General features: G+C 40.2%; 1 protein-coding gene across 5 annotated transcripts in view; it reads left to right on the plus strand.

Annotated features, from left to right (window-relative positions):
- Positions 1-24157, plus strand: part of patl1 (PAT1 homolog 1, processing body mRNA decay factor) — a 30834-nt gene extending 6677 nt beyond the window's left edge. The window contains exons 5-20 of one of the 5 annotated variants that reach the window (XM_044189688.1): positions 3407-3495; positions 4058-4138; positions 4771-4971; positions 11353-11454; positions 12405-12491; positions 13127-13347; positions 13591-13735; positions 14943-15060; positions 15177-15274; positions 15795-15854; positions 15972-16117; positions 16299-16458; positions 21867-21992; positions 23019-23110; positions 23334-23483; positions 23782-24157. In XM_044189688.1, the coding sequence (XP_044045623.1) occupies positions 3407-3495; positions 4058-4138; positions 4771-4971; positions 11353-11454; positions 12405-12491; positions 13127-13347; positions 13591-13735; positions 14943-15060; positions 15177-15274; positions 15795-15854; positions 15972-16117; positions 16299-16458; positions 21867-21992; positions 23019-23110; positions 23334-23483; positions 23782-23803 (1898 nt within the window). In that variant the 3' untranslated portion in view covers positions 23804-24157. The remainder of the gene's footprint in view (positions 1-3406; positions 3496-4057; positions 4139-4770; positions 4972-11352; positions 11455-12404; positions 12492-13126; positions 13348-13590; positions 13736-14942; positions 15061-15176; positions 15275-15794; positions 15855-15971; positions 16118-16298; positions 16459-21866; positions 21993-23018; positions 23111-23333; positions 23484-23781) is intronic. The other 4 variants (XM_044189690.1, XM_044189691.1, XM_044189689.1 and 1 more) reach the window with 4 other exon arrangements.
- Positions 24158-25155: the final 998 nt, after the last annotated feature.

Raw genomic sequence — 25155 nt, forward strand, 5'->3', positions numbered from 1 at the left:
TGAAGCGTTTAAAAATGACTGACTAATTATTAACTAAATCATTAAAGAAAACACTCATACATCAATACAACACACAATAAAGAAATCACCTATATAGCCTACAGGGATCGCTAAAGGTGGAGAGAAAAGTCGATGCCGGTGCGGGTCTCTAAATCAGAGAAAATAATTTGTTTCGGTGGGTGGCTGGTGATTTATGTGTAGCCTATTTTAATGTTTGTAAAAGAATATTTTAATACTTTTTTTTTTTTTAATTAGACGTGCAAAATTTCTGACGCAAAAAATACATTTGCCAGTGATGAAATCCATGGCATAACCATTTTATGTTTTAAGTCAAGTACTTAACTAAAAATACTGATTCTTCAGTTCAGGGAAAGGGTTGCTATGACATACAGTGATTAAATTAATCTGTGTCACAGCAATCCTTTTTAATTTGAGGTCCAGTATTTTTCTGATCAGGAATCTGACAAATAGGGGACAACAACAACATGATGTGTACTTTTTCCACAAAAGGAACCCAAATCCATACAGACTCCAGATGGCTGTTGAGTTTTCTGACAGCATCTTACATATGCGCATCAAGGACATGAGAGCCCTTGTTATTGTGGAGGGTCAAGGTTTCCATGAGATGATCAGTGCATTTCACACAAGGTATACACTTCCCTCCAGGCCTCACTTTATGGATTTGATGGAGAAGAAATATGATGCTACTCTTGAGAGAGTGAAAGCCGAACTCAAATGTTACATCAAAAATCACACTCGCCACAGACGCTTGGACAAGTATTGCCTCCGAGGCATGCTAAGGAGCCACCTGCCACTTCATTAATCAGGATTGGAAGCTGACTTTATACAGTCTGACCACGATCGGAACAGTTCTTACTACATGGTGAGTTGCCTCTTGGAGCAGTGGTGGCCGGTGACCGCGTTCGTTCAGACCCAGAGGTCACACAGCGAGGATAGCACTACCTGGATCTGAAGTGACCAGTAGGGTCTACTGGTCACTTCAGTTCCTTCACTTCAGTTCCTCGCTGGAGGAAGTTCTCAAGTCCTTTGAGCAAGCCACTGTCTTTCTGAGTGGAGAGGCTTATATCACTCTCTACTCTACGTTCCCTGGCCTCCAGAAGTCCACACCGAAAACATCCTTCGATTCTGCTCCTGTCAACTCTTTCCAAACAGCTGCAGAACAGCAGATAGCTTCAAGGTGGGAGGATGAGACCACATTCAGAGAAGATGGTCAAAATGTGTGTGTCATTGCTGCTGCCCTTGATCCCAGGTTCTGCAAGCTAAAGTTCCAGTCATTGGATGATATTCTACAAGTCAAACTTCAGACTCTTGCACTTCAAGTCAAAAGAAGTGAGAAGGAACCGCTTCAACAGGCAAGTGTGGAGCAGGATGACTCGGCCAGTGCCCAGCCACAAGTTTCAAAGAGGAGGCCAATGTCGGTGCTGGACGCATTGTTGGGCTTAGACTCAGAGCAGCACAGCAATGAGGAAGACCATCTTCAGGAATAAGATGGTGTTGATGATATGGTGAGGAATGAGGTATTTTGGTGAGAGAGAAAAAATATGAAATATCTGTTCTCCAGTTGCACATTTGCTTGTTGGGGAGGTTTGTTGCTAACTCTCCCTTTTGCAGCTGTGTGTCCTACTAAGAACAGGGATTGAAGAAGCGCTCTGCCTGGATGATAATGCAGGCCAGCCAGTCACATCACAAATCTCAGGGCGCTGAGCTCTGCCTGTTACTCGTCCTCCCATTTCCCAGGGAAATGATTTACAAAGAGTTCTAGGGAGGACTACCACGTTTAGATTTATTACACGGTACACAGCCCTCCAGTTTCTTGGTAGTCTTGTTGGTGCTAATTAGCCGTGTGTTAGCATGCTCTTATCCACTGTTTTGAGTACATGGTAAAGTAGTGTTGTTACCATATCCATTCACTTCTAACCGGTGGATTTTGATTTCCATGACTGCAATTTTCTGAAAAAGTTTGTGAAAGTCGTCCGTGGAGATGGAGGCATCTTGATGCTAATTAGCTTTAACTAAGTATCCAGTCACTGCAGTACAGGCTTGTGCTGTTGGTAGGCCGCACTCGCGGGGCACACCTAACAACAATGTTGTTTGTTATTTACAATGTTAACGTACCATGTGTTTGTCAGATGAACAGTTTAATCTGTCTATTATCATGTTAGTAAATTCCAACATTTCTATAATATAATTAAGATAGAAACTAATTACACAGGGTAAGTTCAAGTATTTTTTCTTACTACATGTAAAATGGTTGCCATGATGTAGCCTAATTTTGTTTATAATTTTGGAATTAAGTAAAGATTTAAGTGTTTGTTGTAATTACATCTTTGATATTAAGTTAAGAGAGTACATTTCAGGCATGCTTCACAAATCTGTTTTTTATTAAATTTATAGTGAAATATTCACATTTTGCTAATTTAAAATTTCATTTTAAGTCACATATAAAAAATAAAAAAATAAAACTATACAGTATATCCAGTGTATCAGCAAGGTCTTTGCAGAGTTGCAGTGTAACAATTACACAGACCAATGTTACAGTTTTGTACAACTGGGGGGAAAAAAGCACCAGGGAAATGACAGTTTAGATAACAAATACAAATTTAGCTCTAATCTTGTATAAAAGATTGATGATCTTTACCTGACATAAGTTAGCTTAACTTAGTATCAGGGCAGTCACATAACCTTATGTTAGCTTAAAATAAGGATAACTTATCAAATTTCAACATGTTCATAACAGTAACAAAATGTAAAACAACTTGTCACCTGTGAAATGTTATTCCCTGTTGTTCGGTTTTGGCATGTTTCATTTCATTAGAACGTCCAAAAGCATCACGAAGGTCTGGCATTTTCTACTGTTGGGATGGGTCAAAACACCACTGCAAGATGGCATCTCACAACATCTACAGTATTTAAGTTACGTCACTGATGCCTTAAATGTTTGAGTTTAGTGAAACAAAATGGCAAACTTAGAAGACTTTGCTTCAGTGTAGCATCTCCTGTCTCTATTTCTTCATCGATCCAGAGCGAGCCCCCTCTCAATAAGGTACACACAGTATGTACGAATAAATATTACTAATAAATATGTTCTGTAGATCTCAAGAGCTCACACTTGACACTGCAATCCCTTGGGTCCTCAGCAACACACCCGTCAAGTGTAAAGTACATTGAGGGAAATTCATACAGACAGATATTCCTTCCTTTATAGTAAATGAGGAGTCGGCTGTTTGGCCAGCAGCCGGCGCTTATGGAAAGCTCTGTCTACCTTCAGACACAGCTGCCTATTTTTAGCTACTTTGTGACAATGTGGTTTACTCTACTATATTCTATGTTTTGGCACTGTTTTACTGAAATCTGCTGTGTTCTGCTATACTCTGCACTATTCCAGGCCTTCCTCTTGGCCCTTCTCCCTCATCCATGCTCAGCTACCAACAGCAGCAGCACTTGCTGCGCAGAGGGACTGCTCCTATGGGCCAGGTTAGTTTTTTAACTGACAATCTCTGTGTACTATTCTGTATACCAGTGTTTTTTTTAAAGCCTGTAAAGCAGTTGGTATTAATGCAATCACCTTATATTTATTCCGTGTCAGATTATGCAATGGGACACGTGGGAGAAAAAGCTTGCTGTTATACCAAGTGTTTTTCTGGTCACTCAGTGGTGCATTTATTATAAGGCCACATCAGCTTTTATGATGTGAACCATTGTATAGGACTGTAAAATAATAATAAAAGATACCTTTATGGTTTATATTTCCACACTTTACTAATGAGCATCTTCTCAGCTTTTACTGGAAAACAGTATACTTATCTACAGTCTGGAGCTCTACTCTGAATAAGAGTTTTAATGGCTGTAAAAAGAGGAAAACCAACAGGTAGAATAAGATGGAAACAATTTCTTGGATTTCAGCTCATGCTGTCAAATATATTTTATATAACTGGCTGGCTGAGCAACCAGTTCCCTGCAGTAATATTATGTAAACTTCATTTGTGTAAAATCCTTTTGTTTCAGGACCTTTTAATTTTCTCATTATCTATCTTAGATGAACTCTCACAGTATCTGGGAGAACAGTATGGGTTTTGGGCCAGTCAGTGTCACCCCCGGACTGGTTACACACATGGAGGTGAGGGACACTCATTCCTCTGCTTCTTCAAAACACTGGGCATCCATGTCTTGTTAACAGCTTATCTTCAGCTTGCATGTATGTTCAAGGTAACAAGCAGAGCCCTACCTGGGAATAGCTTATAAAAATGCATAGGGCATAACTAAAAACACAGGTTAAAAAAAACTTTTTTATATATCCTAATATCACAAATCACAGCTTTGTCTCAAGGGGTTAGTCATGTGTAAAAGCCACTCGCCTCTGCATTGCTAAATAATTGCATAATGGTGACCATCTAAATCAATGTACCAAGAAAGTTTTCCCTTGCCACTGTAGCAAAGTGCTTGCTCATGGTGGGAATTGTTGCGTCTCTGTAAATAATATAAAGAGTAAAGTCTAAACCTGCTCTACAGGACAAGTGCAATGAGAACTTGTTATGAATTGGCGCTATTTCTATTAACTTCTCAGAAATAGAAAATATAGTGTCCATTGCAAGGTGTACCAACTGTATATACGCAAAAAAATATTTCTCCAAATTTTATACAGTAGGCTCAGTGTGGAAAAGGTTTAACCAAGCCGTTTTTTTTTCTTTAGAAAAGTCATATATATTTTAAAAAAAATAAATAAAAATTTACCGTCTTCTTCCTCTTCAGGATAGTCCACTAATGTCTATAATCAAGGAGGTGGGCCTTCCTAAACGACCTCCTCAGGGTAGGAATGATGAAGGACGGGATTTGTCAGAGAGGGTCCCACCTCCACGCTCTTCTTCCCCTGTGATTGGCTCCCCTCCGGTGAGGGCAGTGCCTATTGGGACCCCACCTAAACAGCCAATGAGCCACACTCTGAATCATCAGGTGAATAGTAGGCAACTGTTCTCACTCTACAGTGTTTCCTCACTGATATTTTTCCTCCATTATTTCACAATTTTAAAGGACCGAATGAACAGTAAGGGCACAAGCATGGTCCATGCAAGTACGACATCGTCTGACCCAGCCAGCACAAATGACCTCAGTGAACATACTCAACGTCAGTCCTCATGGGGGCGACATAGATATTAACAGAGCTTTTCCATGACCACAGTATATACGTTTTCAATTGCATTCCTGTCTGAATGAAGATTGGAAGTGTCATAAATATGCATACTAGGCTTGGGTCAGCTGTCAATTTAATTGAGAATTGACGATGGATTGAATCATTCAGCAATGCCTATCTAGCTGCCAATGCTTGACGATTTTTTTTTGGTGGGCGGTGGAGGGGCAGAAAAACACTGCCTTTGTGAATTCTAAGGTGTGTGTACATGTGCATATATAAAAAAACTAGGGCTGCAACCAACAACTATTTTGATAATTAATCTGTCCATTATTACTTCAATTAATCAATTATTAATCGGATAAAAAGAGAAAAGCTCAATTTTATTTCCAGCATTTTATTCAAAAAACACTTATTCCTAGTCTTCTTGTACAATGCCCTTTCTAACAACTTGCAAATAAAAAAAGCAAATGTATGCTACATCAAGAGTACAAATAGTAGTTTTTTTATAATGTGCACATAGATCTTTTTTTTTTTTTTTTTTAAATCTCAAAACAAAAAACAATTTAAGTGTTCAGTACGTTCCAAGGTATGCATGGTGTGCGCACCCCAACTTACCCCAACTAGCAAGTCTCGTTCATTGACAATATTAATCCAAATCAGAAATACTTTATTGATCCCTGAGGGGAAACTCTTTTGGTCAGCAGTTCACTATCACGTCAGTGCACACAGGAATTGAAGTACTAAGCAAAACATATAATACACTATAATACAGGTCAGATAAAGTTAAGCACCAAGTGGATATCAGTGTGAAGTGCAAAGTGGGTTTATTGGTTGATGATGATGATGATAATACGGTATAAGGTAATAGTGCATGAACTGTTAAGTGTAGCTATTAAGATTATAATGAGACGGAGGATATTGCACAGCAGTAATAGAGGTATGAATAAATATCTATCAATAAATAGGGAATTTTAAACTGAAGAGTATATTGCACAGTAGTATTGACACAGAATATTGCACAACTATTAAGTATTGCAGATGTTAATGATCAATGTCCAGTTTAATGACTTAGGGTCATACACACTGACACTTAGAGGGAGGAGTTAAAGAGTTTGATGGCCACAGGCAGGAATGACTTCCTGTGGCGCTCTGTGGTGCATTGTGGGGGGATGAGTCTTCGGCTGAAGGTGCTCCTTTGTTTGACCAGCACGTCATGGAGCGGGTGGGAGACGCTGTCCAAGATGGCATGTAGTTTGGGCAGCATCCTCCTCTCTGACATTACCGACAGAGAGTCCAGCTCCCCCCATACAATGTCACTGGCCTTACGGATCAGTTTGTTGAGTCTGTTAGCGTCCGCTGCCCTCAACCTGCTGCCCCAGTATGCAACAGCATACAGGAGAGCACTGGCCAGGATAGCACTGCATCAGACTCATAAAACATCCTCAGCATTGTCCGGCAGATGTTGAAGGACCTCAGCCTCCTCAGAAAATAGAGGCGGCTCTGGCCCTTCCTGTACAGAGCTTGAGTGTTCTTAGCCCAGTCCAGTTTATTGTCCATGTGTACTCCCAGGTACTTGTCGTCCTCAACAATGTCCACACTGACCCCCTGGATGGAAACCGGGGACACTGGTGCCTTGGCCCTTCGTAGGTCTACAACCAGCTCCTTAGACTTTGTCTCATTGAGCTGCAGATGGTTCTGCTCACACCATGAGACAAAGTTCCCCACTTTGTCTCATGATGTGAGCAATTGATGATAATCCAAAAATATGCGATCTCTTAAAGTGACAATACAGACATTAACACTTTTAGTGTAAAAACAAAATACTTATTAAAACATAAACAACAGTGTATTCAATATTTAGCACATTTTGCCAAATTAAAAATGTGTCACTTGCCTTCTGTCTGATAGAAGAACATTTAGAGGGCCTAGTAATGAGTTGTGTTTAATGATAAACATTTTGACCCAACATTCGCCAACTTCTTTCATTTAGCTCAAGCTCACCCCATCTTTATTGTTGAAAATTTTTTTTGCTGCTGATATATTTTACTTTTCTCATAGTTATGTTATATTGAAGGGGCCCTGTGTAGTTCTTCTCAAATAAATGCCCAGGGTCAGCAGTGTTTGTTGCTGCAGTGTTTTTTACATCACCTGTTTCCCCTCGCTCTTCTTCTTTCTCTTCTCTGCCAACCATAAACAGCCACGCACCCTCTGCTGTAACTAACTCCCCCTTGTGGACTAATCATAGTGCTGCTATTTTGAGCCCGGATCCCTCTAGCGCTACTTTTAAAATTCCTGTGGTAATTTTGCATAGGTACTTAATAAAAAACAGACACAGTGATGATGATAATAATAATAATAATAATAATAATATTTAAATAAAGATCCAGGCCAGAACCTAACCTCCAGTCTCAACTTCAGTTCTAACCCAGCACAGGCTTTTTAAGGTGGCTCTTGTCAATGTAAGATCCCTCTCTAACAAAATGTTTATTTTAAATGATTTTATCTCTTCTACTGATTTAGATTTCATGTTTTTAACAGAATCCTGGCTACGTTCGGGTGATCACTGTTAGCTTGCTGAAGTGTGCCCTCCAGATTATGACTGCTTTAGCCGTCCTAGGGATTGTGGTCATGGTGGTGGCCTTGTTACTGTCTATATTTATGCATTTAAAATGTAACCTCATAGCTTGCAATGATTTTTCTTCCTTTGAAGTGCTCATGTTTAAACTTGGCGGCCTTTGGCAGCCATATTTGCTATTATTTATCGCCTCCCTAAACCAGCTGGCTCCTTGTTGGAACTCCCTGAATTTTAATCCAGACTTGTTTTAAATTATAATAGAATTGTTCTTTGTGGTGATTTTAATATTCATGTTGATAAGTCTTCTTTTTTTAAATATCACTAACTCTTAACTTTCAACATGTGTCTGGCCAAACTCATTCCCTTGGCCACACTTTAGACCTAGTCTTTAGTCTGGATCTGAGAATACCATCTGTGGAAATCAGGGAAATGTTTGTACCTGATCACTTATGCATTGTTTTTAATTGTGAATTACAGGCTGCTAGTACTGAATTATCCCGCTATAAGTACTTAATGAGCATAGTGCCTCAAAATTCTGTTCACTATTCAGTTCTCCTGGCAATGTGTTTCCTGATTCCTCCAACACCAACAATTTGGTTGATTATTTTAACTACCTGTGTTGTTCAACCTTAGATCTCGTAGCTCCTCTGAAAAATAGACCAAACTCAAAGACTAGAAAACAGCCATGGTTAAATGACAATATTTGAAGCTGTAAATGGAAATGCAGAAGAGCAGAACGCAGATGGAAGAAATCAGGTCTCCAGGTCCATTTTGTGGCTATGAAAGAGTTATTACTCCTTTTTATAATAGGATGGTGAAGGGTGCAAGAACATGCCATTCCTCTGCACTTATTTCTGCCCATCAGCACAACCCCAGATTCCAACCCCAGATTCCAACCCCAGATTCCAACCCCAGTCGATAAGTTACATTTGCTAATATATTTTTAACAGCTAGCTGTCTACTGGCTGCATCCCAGATTACTTTCAAACTGCTTGTGTCTAGCCAGTCCTCAAAAAACCTGTGCCTGATCCCACCCTCCTGGATAACTATCGTCCACTCTCCAAACTGCCTTTTATTTCCAAGGTTCTTGAAAACCTTGTAACCTTAGCAGCTTCTTGCTGCTGTGGGAAAACAGTAATACCTTTGAAAAGTTCCAAACTGGCTTTCGTCAGTACCACAGCACTGAGACAGCCCTTCTCAAAGTCACCAATGACCTTTTAATGAATGCAGACGCAGGCATGTGTTCAATTCTTGTGCTGTTGGACTTAAGTGCTGCCTTTGACACAATTGATCATGGCATTCTTTTAGATAGACTGAGGCACTGGGTGGGCAAATCTGGCACCACACTAGACTGGTTATCATCATATTTGTCCAATAGGAAATTTTGTGTCACCATTAATAACTTCATGTCATCCTTTACCCATATCAACTATGGTGTGCCTCAAGGTTTAATTCTGGGACCAATAGTGTTCTCCTCATATATGCTACCCTTGGGTGATGTCATCCGTAGACATGGGATTTCTTTTCATTGCTATGCAGATGATACTCAATTGTACCTCTCTGTCAAGCCCACTGACCTTAGTACGCTGAGTTCTCTGCATGGCTGCCTGTCTGACATAAAAAATTGGATGTCGATACATTTTCTTCAGCTCAACTCAAATAAAACTGAAATCCTTGTTATTGGGCCCCAACAAATAAAAATAGGTTACCAGTAGATGGCAGTGTCACAACATATCAAGCCTGTTGCAAGAAATCTTTGTTCTGTTTGATAGCAATTTATGTTTTGAGCAACATATCACTAAGCTTGTCCAATCATGTTTTTATCACCTCAGAAATATTGCAAAAATCTGATCTATTTTAAATTTTAGTGATGCAGAAACTTGTACATGCTTTTATCTCCTCACGCCTTGATTACTGTAACAGCCTGTTCACGCGTCTTAATCAAAAAATGACTGCAGACTGTACAGAACTCAGCTGCTAGGCTTTTAACCAGGACCAAGAGGTATGATCACATCACACCTGTTTTAGCCTCTTTACATTGGCTCCCTGTTTGTTTTAGGATTGATTTTAAGATCTTATTGATTACTTTTAAGGCTCTTCATGGCCTGGCTCCAGATTATATTTTAGACCTTTTAATCCCTTATGAACCTTCACGTAGTCTGAGATCTTCGGGCAGGGGTCTTCTGTCTGTTCCTGAGTCCGGGGTGAAAACTAAGGGGGACCGAGCTTTTGCCATCAGGGCCCGAGGCCCTAAAACAACTTGCCCGAAGAAATTAGGCTGTCTGAGTCAGTGTCTTCTTTTACGTCTCTTCTTAAAACACCTTTTTTATCGGAAAGCATATCCTGATCTTACCTGAACTGTTTGTTTTGTTTTGTTTTTTTTAGATCTATTTTATCATTCACTGTGGTATTTTATTTCTCTCTCTGTGAAGCACTTTGTGATCTATAAATAAAGTTTTATTTATTATTTATATTGAAGGCCAGGCATATTTCGTTCTTTTCAGAAATCAGTCACAGACTTACAGTCAAGCAATAAAAGCAATACCAGTTCTATTTAGAAATTTTTGTCGTCTTGTCTTTCCACCAAACAAATAGAAAAGTATCAGTAGTGGTATCGATAAAGATTTGGATTGTTAAGCATTCTCAAAAATTGTGTCAATATCAATAAAAAGTAACGATCCCCATCCCTAATTGTCATGTACAATGGCGATAATTTTACTAGGAGCAATTTCAAACATGGATGCTACCTCCTCAAACCACTCTGCGACGTTGGATGCCGTTTGTCTGTCCTCCAGTGGCATGGTGGTAATCGTCTCCAAAGTAATGGCATGTAATATGCTTCAGTGGCTACACTTGCACATACATCAGTGGTGAGAGCAATTTTGCTGTTGGTGGCTTTTAAGGCACTCTTCACTGGAAAGTCTCCCTGCAGTCTAGGCCTATAGCAGCATAACTAAGGGATGGTTCAGGACTCACCTGAGCCAGCCCTACCTATAGGCTTTATCAAAGAGGAAAGTCTTGAGCCTACTCTTAAATGTGGAGGTGGTGTCTGCCTCCCAAACCCAAACTGGGACCTGATTCCACAGGAGAGGAGCTGTGTCTTTGTTTTTCTTAAATAAATATTGTAATGCTAATAGTCTAAAATGATGGGAAAATGCATAGTTTTTAGTAATTTAACATCAAATTTTCTCGGTGGAGGACCCCCAAATCCTACAAAATCGATCTTCCGTAGCTTGAAGTGTCAGTGATCACATACTTGCGTGGACCATGTTTGTGCCCTAAAACTCATGTCTGAAAAAGTCCCCCCATTTTTGTTGTATGTCTATCCAGAATTCTATTTCTTTGTTTGTAGAAGCCAAAAGTCCTAAAGTTGGAAATTTTCAAAGTATAACAGATACACTATTTAGAAAAGTAATCTCCTTTTGTGAAGCCATGAAGTTACATAGGTATCTAGTTGGGTTGCTAGTTAGCCCCATCATAGTGTGTCTAGCAGTCTTATTGTAGTTACCATGCTGGATCATGTTGTGATATTACTTAACATGTAGTTAGCTTTTTCTGTTAACCCTGTGTGTGTGTGTGTGTGTGTATGTGTGTGCGCGTGCGCACATCTGTATTTGTCTTTGTGTAGATCCACCATCCCACAGCAGTTCATGTGAGAGCCCCGGTCCAGCACAGATATCCTCCCCCTTTCCCAGAGCGTCTGTCACCCAACACCCTCCTCAATATAGCTGTAAGTTTTTCCTCTCCTATTCTCCCCTCAACATAGCTTTGTATGCACATTAAATCAAAGAACATCCTGGGGTTCCTGTTAATTTTAACGGCAAAACTAGGGGTGCACAGATTGTGAAATTCTGGGTCAATACTGTTTTAAAAAAAAAAAAAAAAAACAGCAACTAAATAAATAAAAAACAAAACAACAAAAAACATCGGTATTGGCTTTGGCCAAACTGTTATTTTTTTTGTTTATTTCCCCTTTTGTGCCAGGGAAACAAAGAAATCTTCATTTAAAAAAAACAAAACTGAATCACTTAAATCTTTGAATGAGCATAAATTCAATCATACAAATTTGTGAAACAACCTTTTAATATAACCTTCTTTTACATGAAAAAGATGCTGTTTTAAAAAAAAAAAGAAATAAGAACTGCTTCAAAGCCTTTTTAGCCTGCTAAAACCACAAATACAAATCAACACAAAATTTAGCCAGCGCAAAATTGATGCGACACAACAGATAAACATTGGCCACTGCCGTCGGTGAATGTCATCCTGTTTGCTAGAGATATGTGTCAAAGTAATTTGACACATCTCCCGTAAAACGACAAATTGTCAGTTTTACACTTCGGTTTTTAAAGGATTAAACAAACGAGATATAACGTGTTAATTATAGAGCTTTAGAGGTACCGATTTATTTTATTTTTTATTTTTTTTTTACCTTCGGACAGAGACCAGCTAGCTGTTTCCAATCTCTGAGCTCTGTTAGCCAGCTGCTGGTGTTAGCTTAATATTTACCGTACAGACATGATTGACAGTGGCTCTACAAGAAAGCGAATGAGTGTATTTCCCAAAAAGTCCAACTTTTCCTTTAAGTACAGAGATTGGGGGAGAATAAGACGAGAGAGACAAACCAACTTCCATTTTCATTATTCCGGGGGTATGAAGTTTCTGTTTGCTGTTTTTGGTCAGAACTCTCCGCTGTGTCGCGGTCCGTTCCCTCCCGGAGTTGGTCCAGTCCTGTCTCAGATTCAACGGGCCCAGTTGCTCAACTCTCAGGTTGGTACCCTAGACAGACACACAGTCTTTTTAGATTGGTATGGTGCAGATAACTCCCTGTTTCTTAGATACGCATTACAGCTTTGGTAATAGGTAATGCCTTGAGAATAAGAAACTGTAATGATTCCTCCTGAGAAATGTGGTTGCTGCAGAAGTAATGGAATACATAAGACTGAAATAATTGTACAAGAAACAATCTAACGCACAAAACAATTACAGCACTTAAGAGAGCCCATGAGAATAAAGGAGGATGGTGTTTTTTTATTTTTTACTTCAATACTAGTGGAAATGACTATGCTGGCATTTTTAGAAATGCGATTGTTTGCCAACTTAGCTGTACTCCGATGAGAAGATTGACATGAGTTTGACTTGTTTTCAGAGATTCTGTTAGTGTGAGACATCTTCAGCCCAGCTTTGCTACAGATGGTATCTTATTAGCTAGGAAGCTGGCTTGGGTTTGTTCAGACTTGCGACATGCAAACCTGGCAACCCCACTATGAGGGCAGAACTTCGCGGGTCAAGAAGCTGCTTCTCAGAGCAGTAGTACTGACAGCAGTTCTAATATTTCAATAGTTCACAATAGTCTCATGAATCTTTCTCTCACACTGGGTCCTCCTTTGTCTCTCTATCTCCAGGTGGCTGGTTTTCCCCATGGCGGTCCAGCGCCTCCTTTGTTACCAGGTGGTGGTGGTTTCAGGCCATTCTTCGGGGGCCCTCCTCCTCCACACGGACACCGAATGGGCCCACCGCCCCCTCATGGCCCCTCCAACCACACGCCACCCATCCGGCACAACACCACCCACCTCCACCCCCAGCACCGCCGGATGCTTACCCAGCGCATGCAGAACCGAGGAGGGTAAGGAAATGTTTGTGTACATATCAACAATAATAGAGCTGCGATGTCACACAGCACCGTGGTACTGGATCACTAACCAACAAGCAAACATTAACCAAAACACGTCTTTGAGCAGGTTAAATGCACGTCACACACAGAAAAGTTAAGAGATGGCAGCTGCCACCTTTCAGTTACAAGACACTCTCCATTCAAAAGGCCACTGAGTAGATCAGTAGTCATCTTTGTCTCTTTACCTCCCTGTAGGGACCGTGGCAGGACTGGAGGGGACCGGCGCAGCAGGGATCCCTACAGTAACCTGATGACTCAGAAAGAGAAGGAATGGGTAACCAAGATCCAGATGATGCAGCTGCAAAGTACTGACCCTTACCTGGATGACTACTACTATCAGGTTGGTTTTCGATGTAGTTACCCTGCTAGCTGTGTTCATGTAGGGGGGCTCAAAATATCTGTCCCTCTTGATGGTTGGCTTGTTTTGGTTGGGTGTTTTTATTTTCTTCATTGACCTTAATCAGTTCAGATGGGGATGTATGTAATTCCAGTGAGTTAAGTACAAATAATTAGGGCTGCCACTAAAGATTATTTTCATTCTAGATTATTTTTTGGTCGTTTAGTCTGTAAATGTCAGAAAATAGTGAAAAATGCACAGCACATTTTCCTAGAGGCCAAGGTGACGTCTTCAAATTGCTGTTTTTTGTCTGACCAACAATCCAAAACCCAAATATATTAAATTTACAATGATTATAGAATTTATTTATAATATTTATTCAGACCAAGCCCAAGATGTTTTGTCATTTCACATAGTGGATATACATCTTTTTTTTTTCCTTTTTGGGCTAACTGCCGGTATGGACTGTGTGGTAATTTCTCACACTGCAGTTGATGGTGGTGTATTAGAGACTGTCAGAGGTTGTGCTTGATCCTGATGGATAAATTTGAAGCCGTCTTTTGTAGCGTTAGAAAATATCCCACAAGTGTCTTTTAGTTTAACTAGTACAAGTACTCAGTTAATCAATTAGTTTTTCTACAGATGTCAAAAAGACAACAATTGTGACAATCGATTAATCATTGAAGTCATTTAAAAAGCCACATAAATGCCACATTTGCTGCTTTCAGCTTCTCAGAGTACATCCGCATTAAGTTGGTTAAATTTGCAAACATATTTTTCCTCTGCGTGTCAGCCTTCTGCCCGGACTAAAACTGCTGTTTTAGCTCAGGTGTTTCAGGTGTGCACAGAGGTCTCTACAAATACGACCTGGGAACGCTAGTGTGGATTGTTTTTAAAATTTAAGACTGCTTAATGTAGACGTAGTCTCAGATGTGATGTTTAGTTGTTTTATTGTTATCTATATTTATTGTTTTTATGTCAACATGGTAAATTTCTGACTGACTGTTGGTCAGAGAAGACATGTTATTTGAAGACATCACCTTGGGCTGTGGAAATTGTCACCATTTTTGAAGTCTAAATCATTAATCCATGCTAATTAAGAGTTTAATCAATAATGAATATTATCATTCCTTGCAGAGAGTTGTTTACTTAGTTTCTAAGTTGGTTGAGGATCACTGACGTGTGTGTGTGTGTGTGTGTGAACATGCAGAACTACTATGAAAAGATGGAGAAACGTCAGGAAAGAGAGAGAGACAGCAGCAAGAAGGAACACACCACCAAATTGATCACTCCACAGGTCGCCAAGGTTGAACACACCTACAGACCAGGTAGATGACACCAGAATATTATCTACACTCCATAGTACATGTATCACACATGATACTGGAGACTTCTACTCTGTTGAATTTTGACATTTATTGACATTTTTGACGTTTGTCAACAGTTCAGTTTGCCGGCTCTCTGGGTAAGCTGACAGTCTCCAGCGTCAACAACCCCCGCAAGATGATTGATGCTGTGGTGACCACTCGCACAGATGATGAGGTCTGTTTGCATTGTTTCTTTTCTTCTGAAGGCGTATACACAACGTTCTTTTTTTGTAAGAAGCTGTTGTCAACAACACTTCCTGAAGCTGCTTCACCGCCACAAACCATTCTCTTCACTTTAAGGCTGTTATTGTGAAGCAGCTGAAGGAGGTGCTGAGTTTAGATCACTGCAACGCTCTGTAAGCAGTTGAAAAAACCCCACCAAAGAGTTTGAAAGTTGCAGAAACCCTCTGTTGCACATAACAGTGGTGAAGTGGTCATTCTTGAAAATAAGACCGGCATAGGGCACTTTCCACCTTGGGGTGCTCACTATTACCTTAAAGTGTTGACAGTTTGAAAACAGCACAATACTGTGGAGTGTCTTAATGTTCCTATTTTGCTCTGCTCTTTCTTGAATATTTCTTGATGTATTCATTCTGTACCTGTTTCTTAGTAAGTGCTACTTCAGGTATTTTTTCTGTTCAGTTTTGAAGTCTTGCTCAGTTTGCCTGACCGTCTGCCTGTCTATCTACTTCCAGGAGAAAAGAGAGAAGCAGGTTTGGAATAAGAGGCGTCAGATCCTCTACACTGTGGAGAAGGTAGGACAACTGTACATGTGGAGCACATGTTCATTAAAACTGCAGGAAACACTCCTGGATCCTAAATACATCTCTGTGACCCTTATCTCTGTCCCTCCATCCATCCCTGTCCTCCAGATGTACAGTTTGCTGCTGGAGGTTCAAGATTTTGAGAAACGTTTTGTCCAGGCGCCAGAGGAGGACAGGGAGGCTCTGCTGGAGCAGCATAAAACCAACACCGTGCAGCTGTGCAAATCTCTGAGGGAGAAGGAGTGGGATGACAGGTAGGAGGAAGGGATAAAATAAATAGCTAAATAGGTATGCCTGAACTACAATAGCTGCACTTGACAATACTTATTCTTATCCAACTCAGTACAACTTGTAACTTGTAATGAGAAGAGATCATTCAAATACAGGATATGCCCATCTACACTCACTAATAATTTTTCTCTTTCTCTTGATAAGAGTGAGTGATGAGCAGTGTGTGATGATCATGTCGGTGAGGAAGGGCAAGCGGCTTATCTCCAGACTCCTCCCCTTCCTGTCTTCACCACAGGCCGCCGCCGTTGTCATGGCGATTGCCCGCAACCTTCCTGCCTTGGCCAAGAAGGACAAACAGGACCAGGTAACCATTTCAGGTTGCAACGTCATTTCCACCCAAAAATCCAGGCTGTTCTAGTGAAAACTCCAGTTCCTTTAAGAAAATAACAGGGACTGTGAAGAGAGCTCTTTTCTGAACTGTGTTCCTACATATAACTCCATTTACATTCATTTATCCTTACTATGTAGGAGTAGTAGGCATCCACAACACCATACATGAACAAATTAAATATGACTGACATCTGCTGGTGAAGTCTGTAGTGTTGTCAGTTGGGTGGGGGTACCGAGTGCCTACTCAAAGCGACTTCCATAAAGACAATGGAGCGTGAACATCTGATGCTGTGCATCGCTCTGTGCGTGCTCTGTGACCTGCTGTGTGGGGAGAAGGCGTCATCTGAAAACCAAAAAATAACTTACCTGCCTGTCGGAAAGCCTGAGGTAAGATCAAATTGGAGGAAATAAGAATTGTTAGCAAGCTAGCTAACATTAACTATCCTGTTACATACAGTAATGTTACCAATTTGATAACTTGATAGCTAGATAGCCTAGCGTTATTGGCTAACGTTAGCTAGATAATCGGAGAAGGTACTGGCTGCGGCCTGCAGGAAGGCGAGGTTGTACGGTCCAGCCCCACCCACAATACTATTTTAGGATTTTACGTCATGTTTTCCGATTTAGGAAGAAGGAAGTGGTTCTTTCTCATGGAAAGCATTGATGGTGCAAGGTAAAAGTCGGCATTATGTTAAGTGTTAATTTGCCTTGCTACAGTAATCTAATCATCATTCAAATCTCTGGATGAGTCAGACAAGTTGTATTGCAGTGAAATGTTGTGTTAATATTGCGTTAGGAAGCTGTACATTAGAACATTTAACGTAACTGTTAAATGTGCTGTTTGTGTGGTACCCTGCTTAATGTTAGCTAACTGGCTAACTTAAATATCGTGAAACGTGTCAATTACTGGCAACAGGTCTGCAACGGTAATAAAGCAAACCCTCTTTGAAGAAAGATTCTTATTTTGAGTTGATTTATAAGTGAAATCGGCTACTGTGGATTTCTACAACCAACAAAATAGTGGTAATCCACAGAAAATGAAGAGGAGGGGAGTCCTCTAACAAGGAGTATGTTTTTATTTACCCACAGGAGATGAAGAGGGAGACAAGGAAGCTGCAGGGAATTCACTCGCAGTTTTTCTTCTAAAGTCCGTTCCGCCAGTTATGAGCAGTGTTTTTTGAATTAATGGGTTATGAATTGGTGGGTGAACATTTTTCCCCATTAAAATAAATGTTTAGTACGTATCTGTCTTGGTTTCTTTACCTTAATGCTGACTGAAAATATTGTGTAGTCAAACTTCTTTATTAAAGTTTCTCTTGTATATTATAATAATAAGAGAATAATTGTATTACGAGAATAACGTGATTTTTGAGAAAGTCAGGACACAAACACTACAGTCAAGTTTTTTGAGATTTTATACGCTGGATATGCTGGGGATTAATACTGTCGTAGTAAATGGATGAGAACAGTCCGTTTAGGTGTCAAATGAGTTATGCTGATGACCTGAAGTTATAGGGTTCACCAGTAAGTATCTTATTATCAGAGAAAAATGAAACCAGTCATATGATGTGTGAGTCAATAACCAGATATGTTTTGAAGCAGCAGCTGGAATACGGACCTGGTTTTCTCCCAACAGCTGAGACCAGAGCTCAGTAACGGCATTGGAATGTGATTAAAGCCCAGTGGGTTTTATACAAATGATGTGAAAGGCAGCCAGAATCTACCTGTCCTATAGTCTACTTTGCATTACGTTATTGCTGTGCACTCTGCTGATATGGTAATAGCCCATTCATGCTGTCTGACAGACACCTGATTCTGTTTGGGACGGTCTCCTAGATGAGACAAAGTTTAGGGAAGCGGAGGTGATTAAGTACCAAAACTGTTTGAAGACACTTCTGAAATCAGAAATCTCACTATTGTGTGGCTTATTGTCCACACAAATGTTAACTCTCCTCTAATAAAATGCTGCTTCACTAAACTTTTCAGTGGGAAGCATCCTGGAGTAGAGACTGTACATATATAATTTATTTATTTGTTTTTTTTTACTACTTCAAGTAACATCACTTTAACACATTCAAGTGTCTGTCTCTAATTGTTGTCTGAACTTCTGTAAAGCCTGCAAGTTCATATTCTAAAAATTATCAGTGTTGCAACAGTAATTAGCCTTGATCCGTGTCTCAAACTATGCTGTGTTGGGTCCTTGACTTTGACGGAATTGGGCCTGAAAAGTCCTTGAATTTGATGTTAAAGAAGATGTGGGAACCATGCTGTCCCAAACATTGCAAGGTGCCTGTCAGCGAGGGGGTAGCAGAGGGTACGTGACACTGCAGTCCAAACACAAGTTTTGTTACAAGTCAAAATAACTGTAGGCTACAGTAGCCTATGGACTGTCAGGAAATGCTAAAACATGCACATGTAATCCAATCAACCTATAAGCATAACATATGAGTCGACGCAACCCATTCCACAACTTTTTTCTCGAAATCTGGAGATTTTTTTTCCCTCAATGTGGCCCTAACACTAGTATATTTAGCGATCATTTCTCGAACACATTTACTTTTACAGGTCAGCAAAACTGAGTTTTATGCAGGCACTAAAGTTCCTGAATAAGGACCTAGCAGACCTCCGCAAGGAGCAACAGCCCACTTAGGAAGCTGTCATGCCAAAAGACTTTCTGCATTGTAATGTCAAATATCATCTATGAGATACAGCAGCACGATAGCATTTCTACAATAGGTCTTACTGTAATTATACAAATTTGTTGTATTTAAACATTTGTTGATGATGTAAAATTCTGTAATCTTAAAATGTTGGTAATTTCGATTACCATTACCCCCTCTCCATCTCGCCCCTCTCCCCCTCTCATAAGTTCACTCATTGTTTTACGATACAAGAACAGCCACTACACACACACACACACACACGGTTCCAAAACTATTTATTTATCAGCAAAAATATAAATGCTAAATACAGCGTTTGTGTGCTTAAGCAGGAGACATAGGACGAGGGCTGCTGGTGGTCGCAGGGGTGAACACATTAGTGTCTGCAGCCTGCAGTTCAGTGTGCCCGCCTGTTGTATCTGAAAAACACGCTGGGGGAAAAAACAACAAAACGTTAAGTTTTGTCTCACTGCGACAACATTAACACAATATCATTGTGTATGATCGTTTTAGCCAACCCTTGCCTTAAGAACACCATGATTCTACACCATTAGCAGTTGGCATGTAGCTAATGTTAGCTTTTGGCTAGGATAACAATAGCATGACATCAGTTAATGTTAAATCATTTAACAAGCATCATGTGGGCCGTATATTATATACCTTCAACCGACTGGTAATCCGTTTCCATGTCTTCCACCATGGCTTCCAACAATGCAGTAGCTGAGTCTTTCGTTGTTGCTGCTGCGCCAGAGAAGGCCTGTGACCCAGCAATGCATCCAGACCATGGATGTATTATTAGAACTGGATACTGGACCCAAACATGGCGCCTATACAGTCCAGAATTGCTCGCCTGGCACATACTCCAAAAAAAGTTTCTAGCTTCTGGGTTATGCGGCTCACTGAATATGCTCAGTAGTGTTTCTCCTGCTGGCCCCGCCCCTGTTCTAGTTTGGCCCATAGACTTTATATTGTGATACATCAGATTTTTAAATTGCTTTCTCAGCTCAAGGAAAGTTTTTGCAAATATAAAAGACACGTCTGTAAAAAAATTGTTGACAGGACTATTACGAATTTTTGATCCATGGAGGTTTTATATAATTGTGGTCTATGGGGAAAAATGCTTTTTGGATGCAAGGGAATTTTTTGCTGCAATACCACGAGTTGCCACTGGGCAAAATTAGAAGCAAGGCTGTGCGCCTGCTCCCTATCCAGATCTTATTACACATCCATGATCTAGACGGTCAAACCACTTGCTGGTCTGCTGGTCAGAACCGACCAATCAGAAACTTTCAGCTCAGCAAGCCCCACCCCCAAAGTTCCTATACTTTTAGAATGTACTACACCCCCCCGAGCAGGGACTTTCTGGGGGGTAAAATGTCCCCAAAGGTCTCTCTCTTCTTCCAGCAGATGATAAATACACGTTATATATACAACCAGAAATGCATGCATGAACTAGCTCTTATCAAAAGCAGAAGAAAATGGGACAAAACTGAGTTTGTTTTTTTTAATAATTATGTGTTCTCTTATATTGGTCAGTATTACATTTGGGGTAATGACACTGATCCTAGATCAGCAATTAAATCCAACTTTTGCCTCGAGTTTATTCTAATGCATTCTTATTAATTATACTGCAGGGGAGAACAGGGTAGGATGAACACTTTTTACATTTTAACATGGTTTCTGGCACAGAGCGGATATGGAGGGTAATAATTTTGAAAATTGTAATTAGTTGGTTACCTGGTGGGGCTGCCCTTTGTAAATGTGAGCATATCATATATGTAAAGGTATATTTGCACTTAATAAATTAATACTTTGTACTTTATTTTGCTCAGTCTTATAATTCTGTTAGCTTGTGGCCAGCACCAGAGTAATCCTAAAAGGCATCAGAAATGAGCATTTAGTTGAGGGGACCACTTAAGCAGATCTGTATTTTTCTCTGCTCACGCATCCCTCTCACCTTTTTCACCCCTAACCAATTTGCATGCCTGCTAATTAAAATAAATTCAGAGGATTGTGCAGCCTTGGCAGAGTGAAGTTTGCACCAAGCACATTAATTAATATAGATATAAATGTGATTGTTGTTTGCTTTTGACTGTAATTCAATTATTTTAGATATTTTTAAGATATTTTAATTGTTTTTTTTTTTCCTCCATAACCTCGTCCTAGATCCTGATGCTCCTTCTCTCGTGATCAATTTAGTTAGTTAACAGCCTAAACAATAGCTGCATTCATTAAATATATGCATTTCCTCCGGAAAAGTGCCTGTGCTCTGCTTCTCCCCCCCCCCCCTAAATGTTCATGTTTTATTTCACAAAAATGTATTTTTATGATGTTAGCAGAGGTGCTCTCTGTTTCAGGTGAGTTAGCCCACATCCCCTATGAAACATGCGGAAACCCTGTGTTGGTATCATGTGATTAAAAACAGCATCATGTTGGCAATCTGAGGAAATAAGACCTGTTCATTTATCTGTAACCCTTTTCCCTACAGTACACAGTTAATCTGTATTAAATGCCACATAAATAGAAAGCACACAGTTTCTTAAAGTTTAGAGACATTAAATGTTCTGCAGTTTCCCATCTTATAAGAATTTCTTCTGCACAATGAAATAGGCCCCGTTTATTACAACATGAAATGCTCAGAGCTTCACAGCTACCTGCTCTGTGACCCTGCACTTTCTTAACCATCAGCTGCCTTCCCTCGTTTCTCTGCCCTCTTGTTCAGGTGCTGTGCTGGTTAGTGGAGCCGGTTTCTGCAGTGATCCAGTCATTGTCAAGCTCTGCCCTCACAGACTTGCTCCAGGAGCTTCAGGGCAACGAGGGCCAACTGGCCATAGTACTGCACAACAAGGTACACACAAAACAATACCCTACCCTTTAAAAAAACAAAACAAAAAAACAGTCACTTATTAATTTCAGAGCAAAGATGAAAGAAAGATGATTCTCTGATCAAACTGATAATGTTCTTGCTGCCATGTATTGTCTAGTGGTCACACAAACTGACTACTGGTTTAAACAGTTGGCGCTACACTGCATTGTAGTAAAGCAAACAGTGTGTGTACTGATGCCCGATCAGTGCTGGAGTCCAGTCCCAAAACAACAACGTGACTTGACACCAGTATCTCTGGCAGTACCTGCATGCACCACAAACATCAAACTTTGAACTAAGACAATAAGACAAAGATGATTACATGACCGCAAAGGATAAGGCTGTCGATCTTCGATATCTTCCTTGCTGGCAACAAATTCCATTAAGAGACCAAAACTAACAATGAATGTATCCTACTAAGTATTGCATGTGTATCCAAAGCCTGATATAGCGTATTCCTCTGCCATAGAGCTCTATTGTCAAGAAAATATTAAAAACACATCAGTTAGCCATAGTGTTGTACTGGGTGACATGTTCCTTCATCACCATGAACACACATGCTGTAGTTTATTTTGTCAATTCCACATACACCATAATGCTGCCATAAATACTCACTAGTGCAACACTTTTGTATTAATTCGTGGGCTGAAAATAGTCCCCAACAACTATACTATTTACTCCTGTTTGAGTAACAAAAACCAGTGGTCAGCTGTGAAGAAAGTAAATTCTGTAAAGAAATTACTGAGCCTACTGAAAACTATTTGTGACCCATTTTAAAGATTTACGTTTTTTCAGTAGGAAACAATGGGCTTGGTACTGAGTGCCACAGATAGGATACAGAAGTCGGAAAGTATTAAGAGACAGACTAACACATTGTTGGTTATGATCTTTTCATGGGAGTTGTTTACAATAAGGAAAATGTAGGACAAGGTCAGCCTTAAGTATATAGTCCAGCAAAGCACGAAACACACACACGTTACACACACCTCTCGGTTTGTTTCTGTCTAGTTTGGTGTGACACTGCTGTATCTGATCCTGAGTGAAGGGGAGAGGATGCAAAGCGCCGACCCCAACTGTCAACTCATGGACGACAATCGATGGTAAGCTGTTTGTGTGTCAGTAATGTCAACTACTTTCTTGTCGTCATGAGAACACATCCCATAATGGCTTCGTTCCTTGAGACAAAACACTGCAACATAAAATGTTTTTCGTTCATTCTCGTCTTCTCCTCTTCACATTTGCACTCGTCACTTCTTTAAATATCTCTTTATTTCCCGTTCTGCTGTTCCCCATTAACCCACATTAACCCTCTCCGCCATCCAGGACTGAGTTGGTGTTTTCAGTGACGAGGGAGTTGCTCAGCGTTCCTTCCTCATCCCTCTCTCCACCCTTCTTCACCCCTCCCAACCTGCTCTCCCTCCTGTCACGATACGTTGATCGGCAGAGGCTGGAGCTGTTGCAGGACAAGCTACAGTGAGTTACATCAACACACACAAAAAGTGACATGTTGCGTATGGTGAGTTGCTTTGGTTGAACAAGCTAGCACAAAAAACAAGATGTTTGTGCTGAAAACAGCATTTAGTGTTTTTTTGTTGAAGTGTCTGTGTTTATTTGGGATATGTGTTATGTATTTAGGTTACATATAGTCAAAGTAAACCACTAAGATATATCAGGAGCTGCTTGAATTAACATGTTCTTTCATTGTTGCAGTAACAGCAGGTGCACAAGTGTGAAAATATAAACTAATAATAATGTTATTTGCCTTTCTCAGGATCTCTGCTTTGTCCAGGTAGAAGTTACAGACATCAACACAACCCCCTCCCCACTCGAGGCAGACCTTTCTTTTTGTGTGTGTCAGAAGTGTGTGTGTGTCTGTGTGCGGTTCTTGAGGTGAATCCATGGTGGATAATTTTATTCCAGCAGAATCTCTAGTCACTTTTGTTTTTCTTTGGGTTTAGTCTCGTGTGTGTGTGTGTGTGTGTGTGTGTGTGTGTGTGTATGTGTGTACACAACAGTGACACAGAGAGCGTATGAGAGACGGACAGTCTGAATGACGATAAAAATGAAATCTGCATTTTTAAATATCTTGTTTACGATTATACCTGTGATGAACCTTCAAATTAAAAGGCATTTCTATTATATAAAAATGTGGACTGCGCTTTTCTTGCCCTTCTCTTTTTATACACATCCTAAATATTTTGAATGTTTGAGTCTAATCTCACACTGCTACAACCAAAAAATTTGTAACTCCACTGATTTAGCATTGTCAGACTCACGATGGACAGTTAAAATAAAAGGATCAAAATTGATGCAGCAAAACAAGAGATGTCCTTGTCAAAAACTGGTGCAGAGGTCTGGTAAGCTCACCTTTTTCGAATTTAACACCCCCAGATATGTTTCATTTTCTTCAGCCCCAACTGACACTGACTCAAGTGACATCACCTGAGGTAATTTATCAGATTTTGCATAGTTCCCTCTGGAGCCACAAAAGGCTTTATACAACTTTTTTTTCACTTATTGCAAGACCTGTAAGCAGACTTTGATGTGTAAAATTGATGGAGCCAATTGCTTATGTCTGTGATGCATTAAACCAGTAATTTAACAGGGTTTAGGTTTCCAGGGGACAAGGATAGGTATAACTGTGTGTCATCAGCGTAATTATGATAACATGTTGTGTTTCTGGATTATATGGCCTTGAGGCAATATGTACAAACAGAACAACAGTGGCCCCATTATTGAGCCCTGAGGGACTCCACAACTTTCCTAGATGTAAAATTCCCAAGAGACGCAAAGACCTGTTATCCCTCTATATAACCTAGACGATTTGCTTAAGAGAGATGATTAGATTTAGTGTTTACTCTTTTGAACAAATTGTTAAATTGAAGAAAAAGATTTAAAGATGCACTAATACATATTTGTATATTGTGTGAATTTTAATATGGGACTCTGATTACTGAACTGAAGACAGGTGTGTCAGATTGCAAGCGGGAGAAACTGGGCTAGAGACAAAAGGCAGTGTAGATGCGACAGTCATTGTTGGATCACATTGCAGCAGTTCAGCACTCTTTGGGAGGGAGGGTGTTGTTCGCAGCCGTTTAGGGCTGCTGGCAATGAAGACAGCCAGATTAAGGGATTAGCTGTTCCA

Source organism: Siniperca chuatsi, linkage group LG3 (genome assembly GCF_020085105.1).
Source record: "Siniperca chuatsi isolate FFG_IHB_CAS linkage group LG3, ASM2008510v1, whole genome shotgun sequence".
NCBI lineage: Eukaryota > Metazoa > Chordata > Actinopteri > Centrarchiformes > Sinipercidae > Siniperca > Siniperca chuatsi.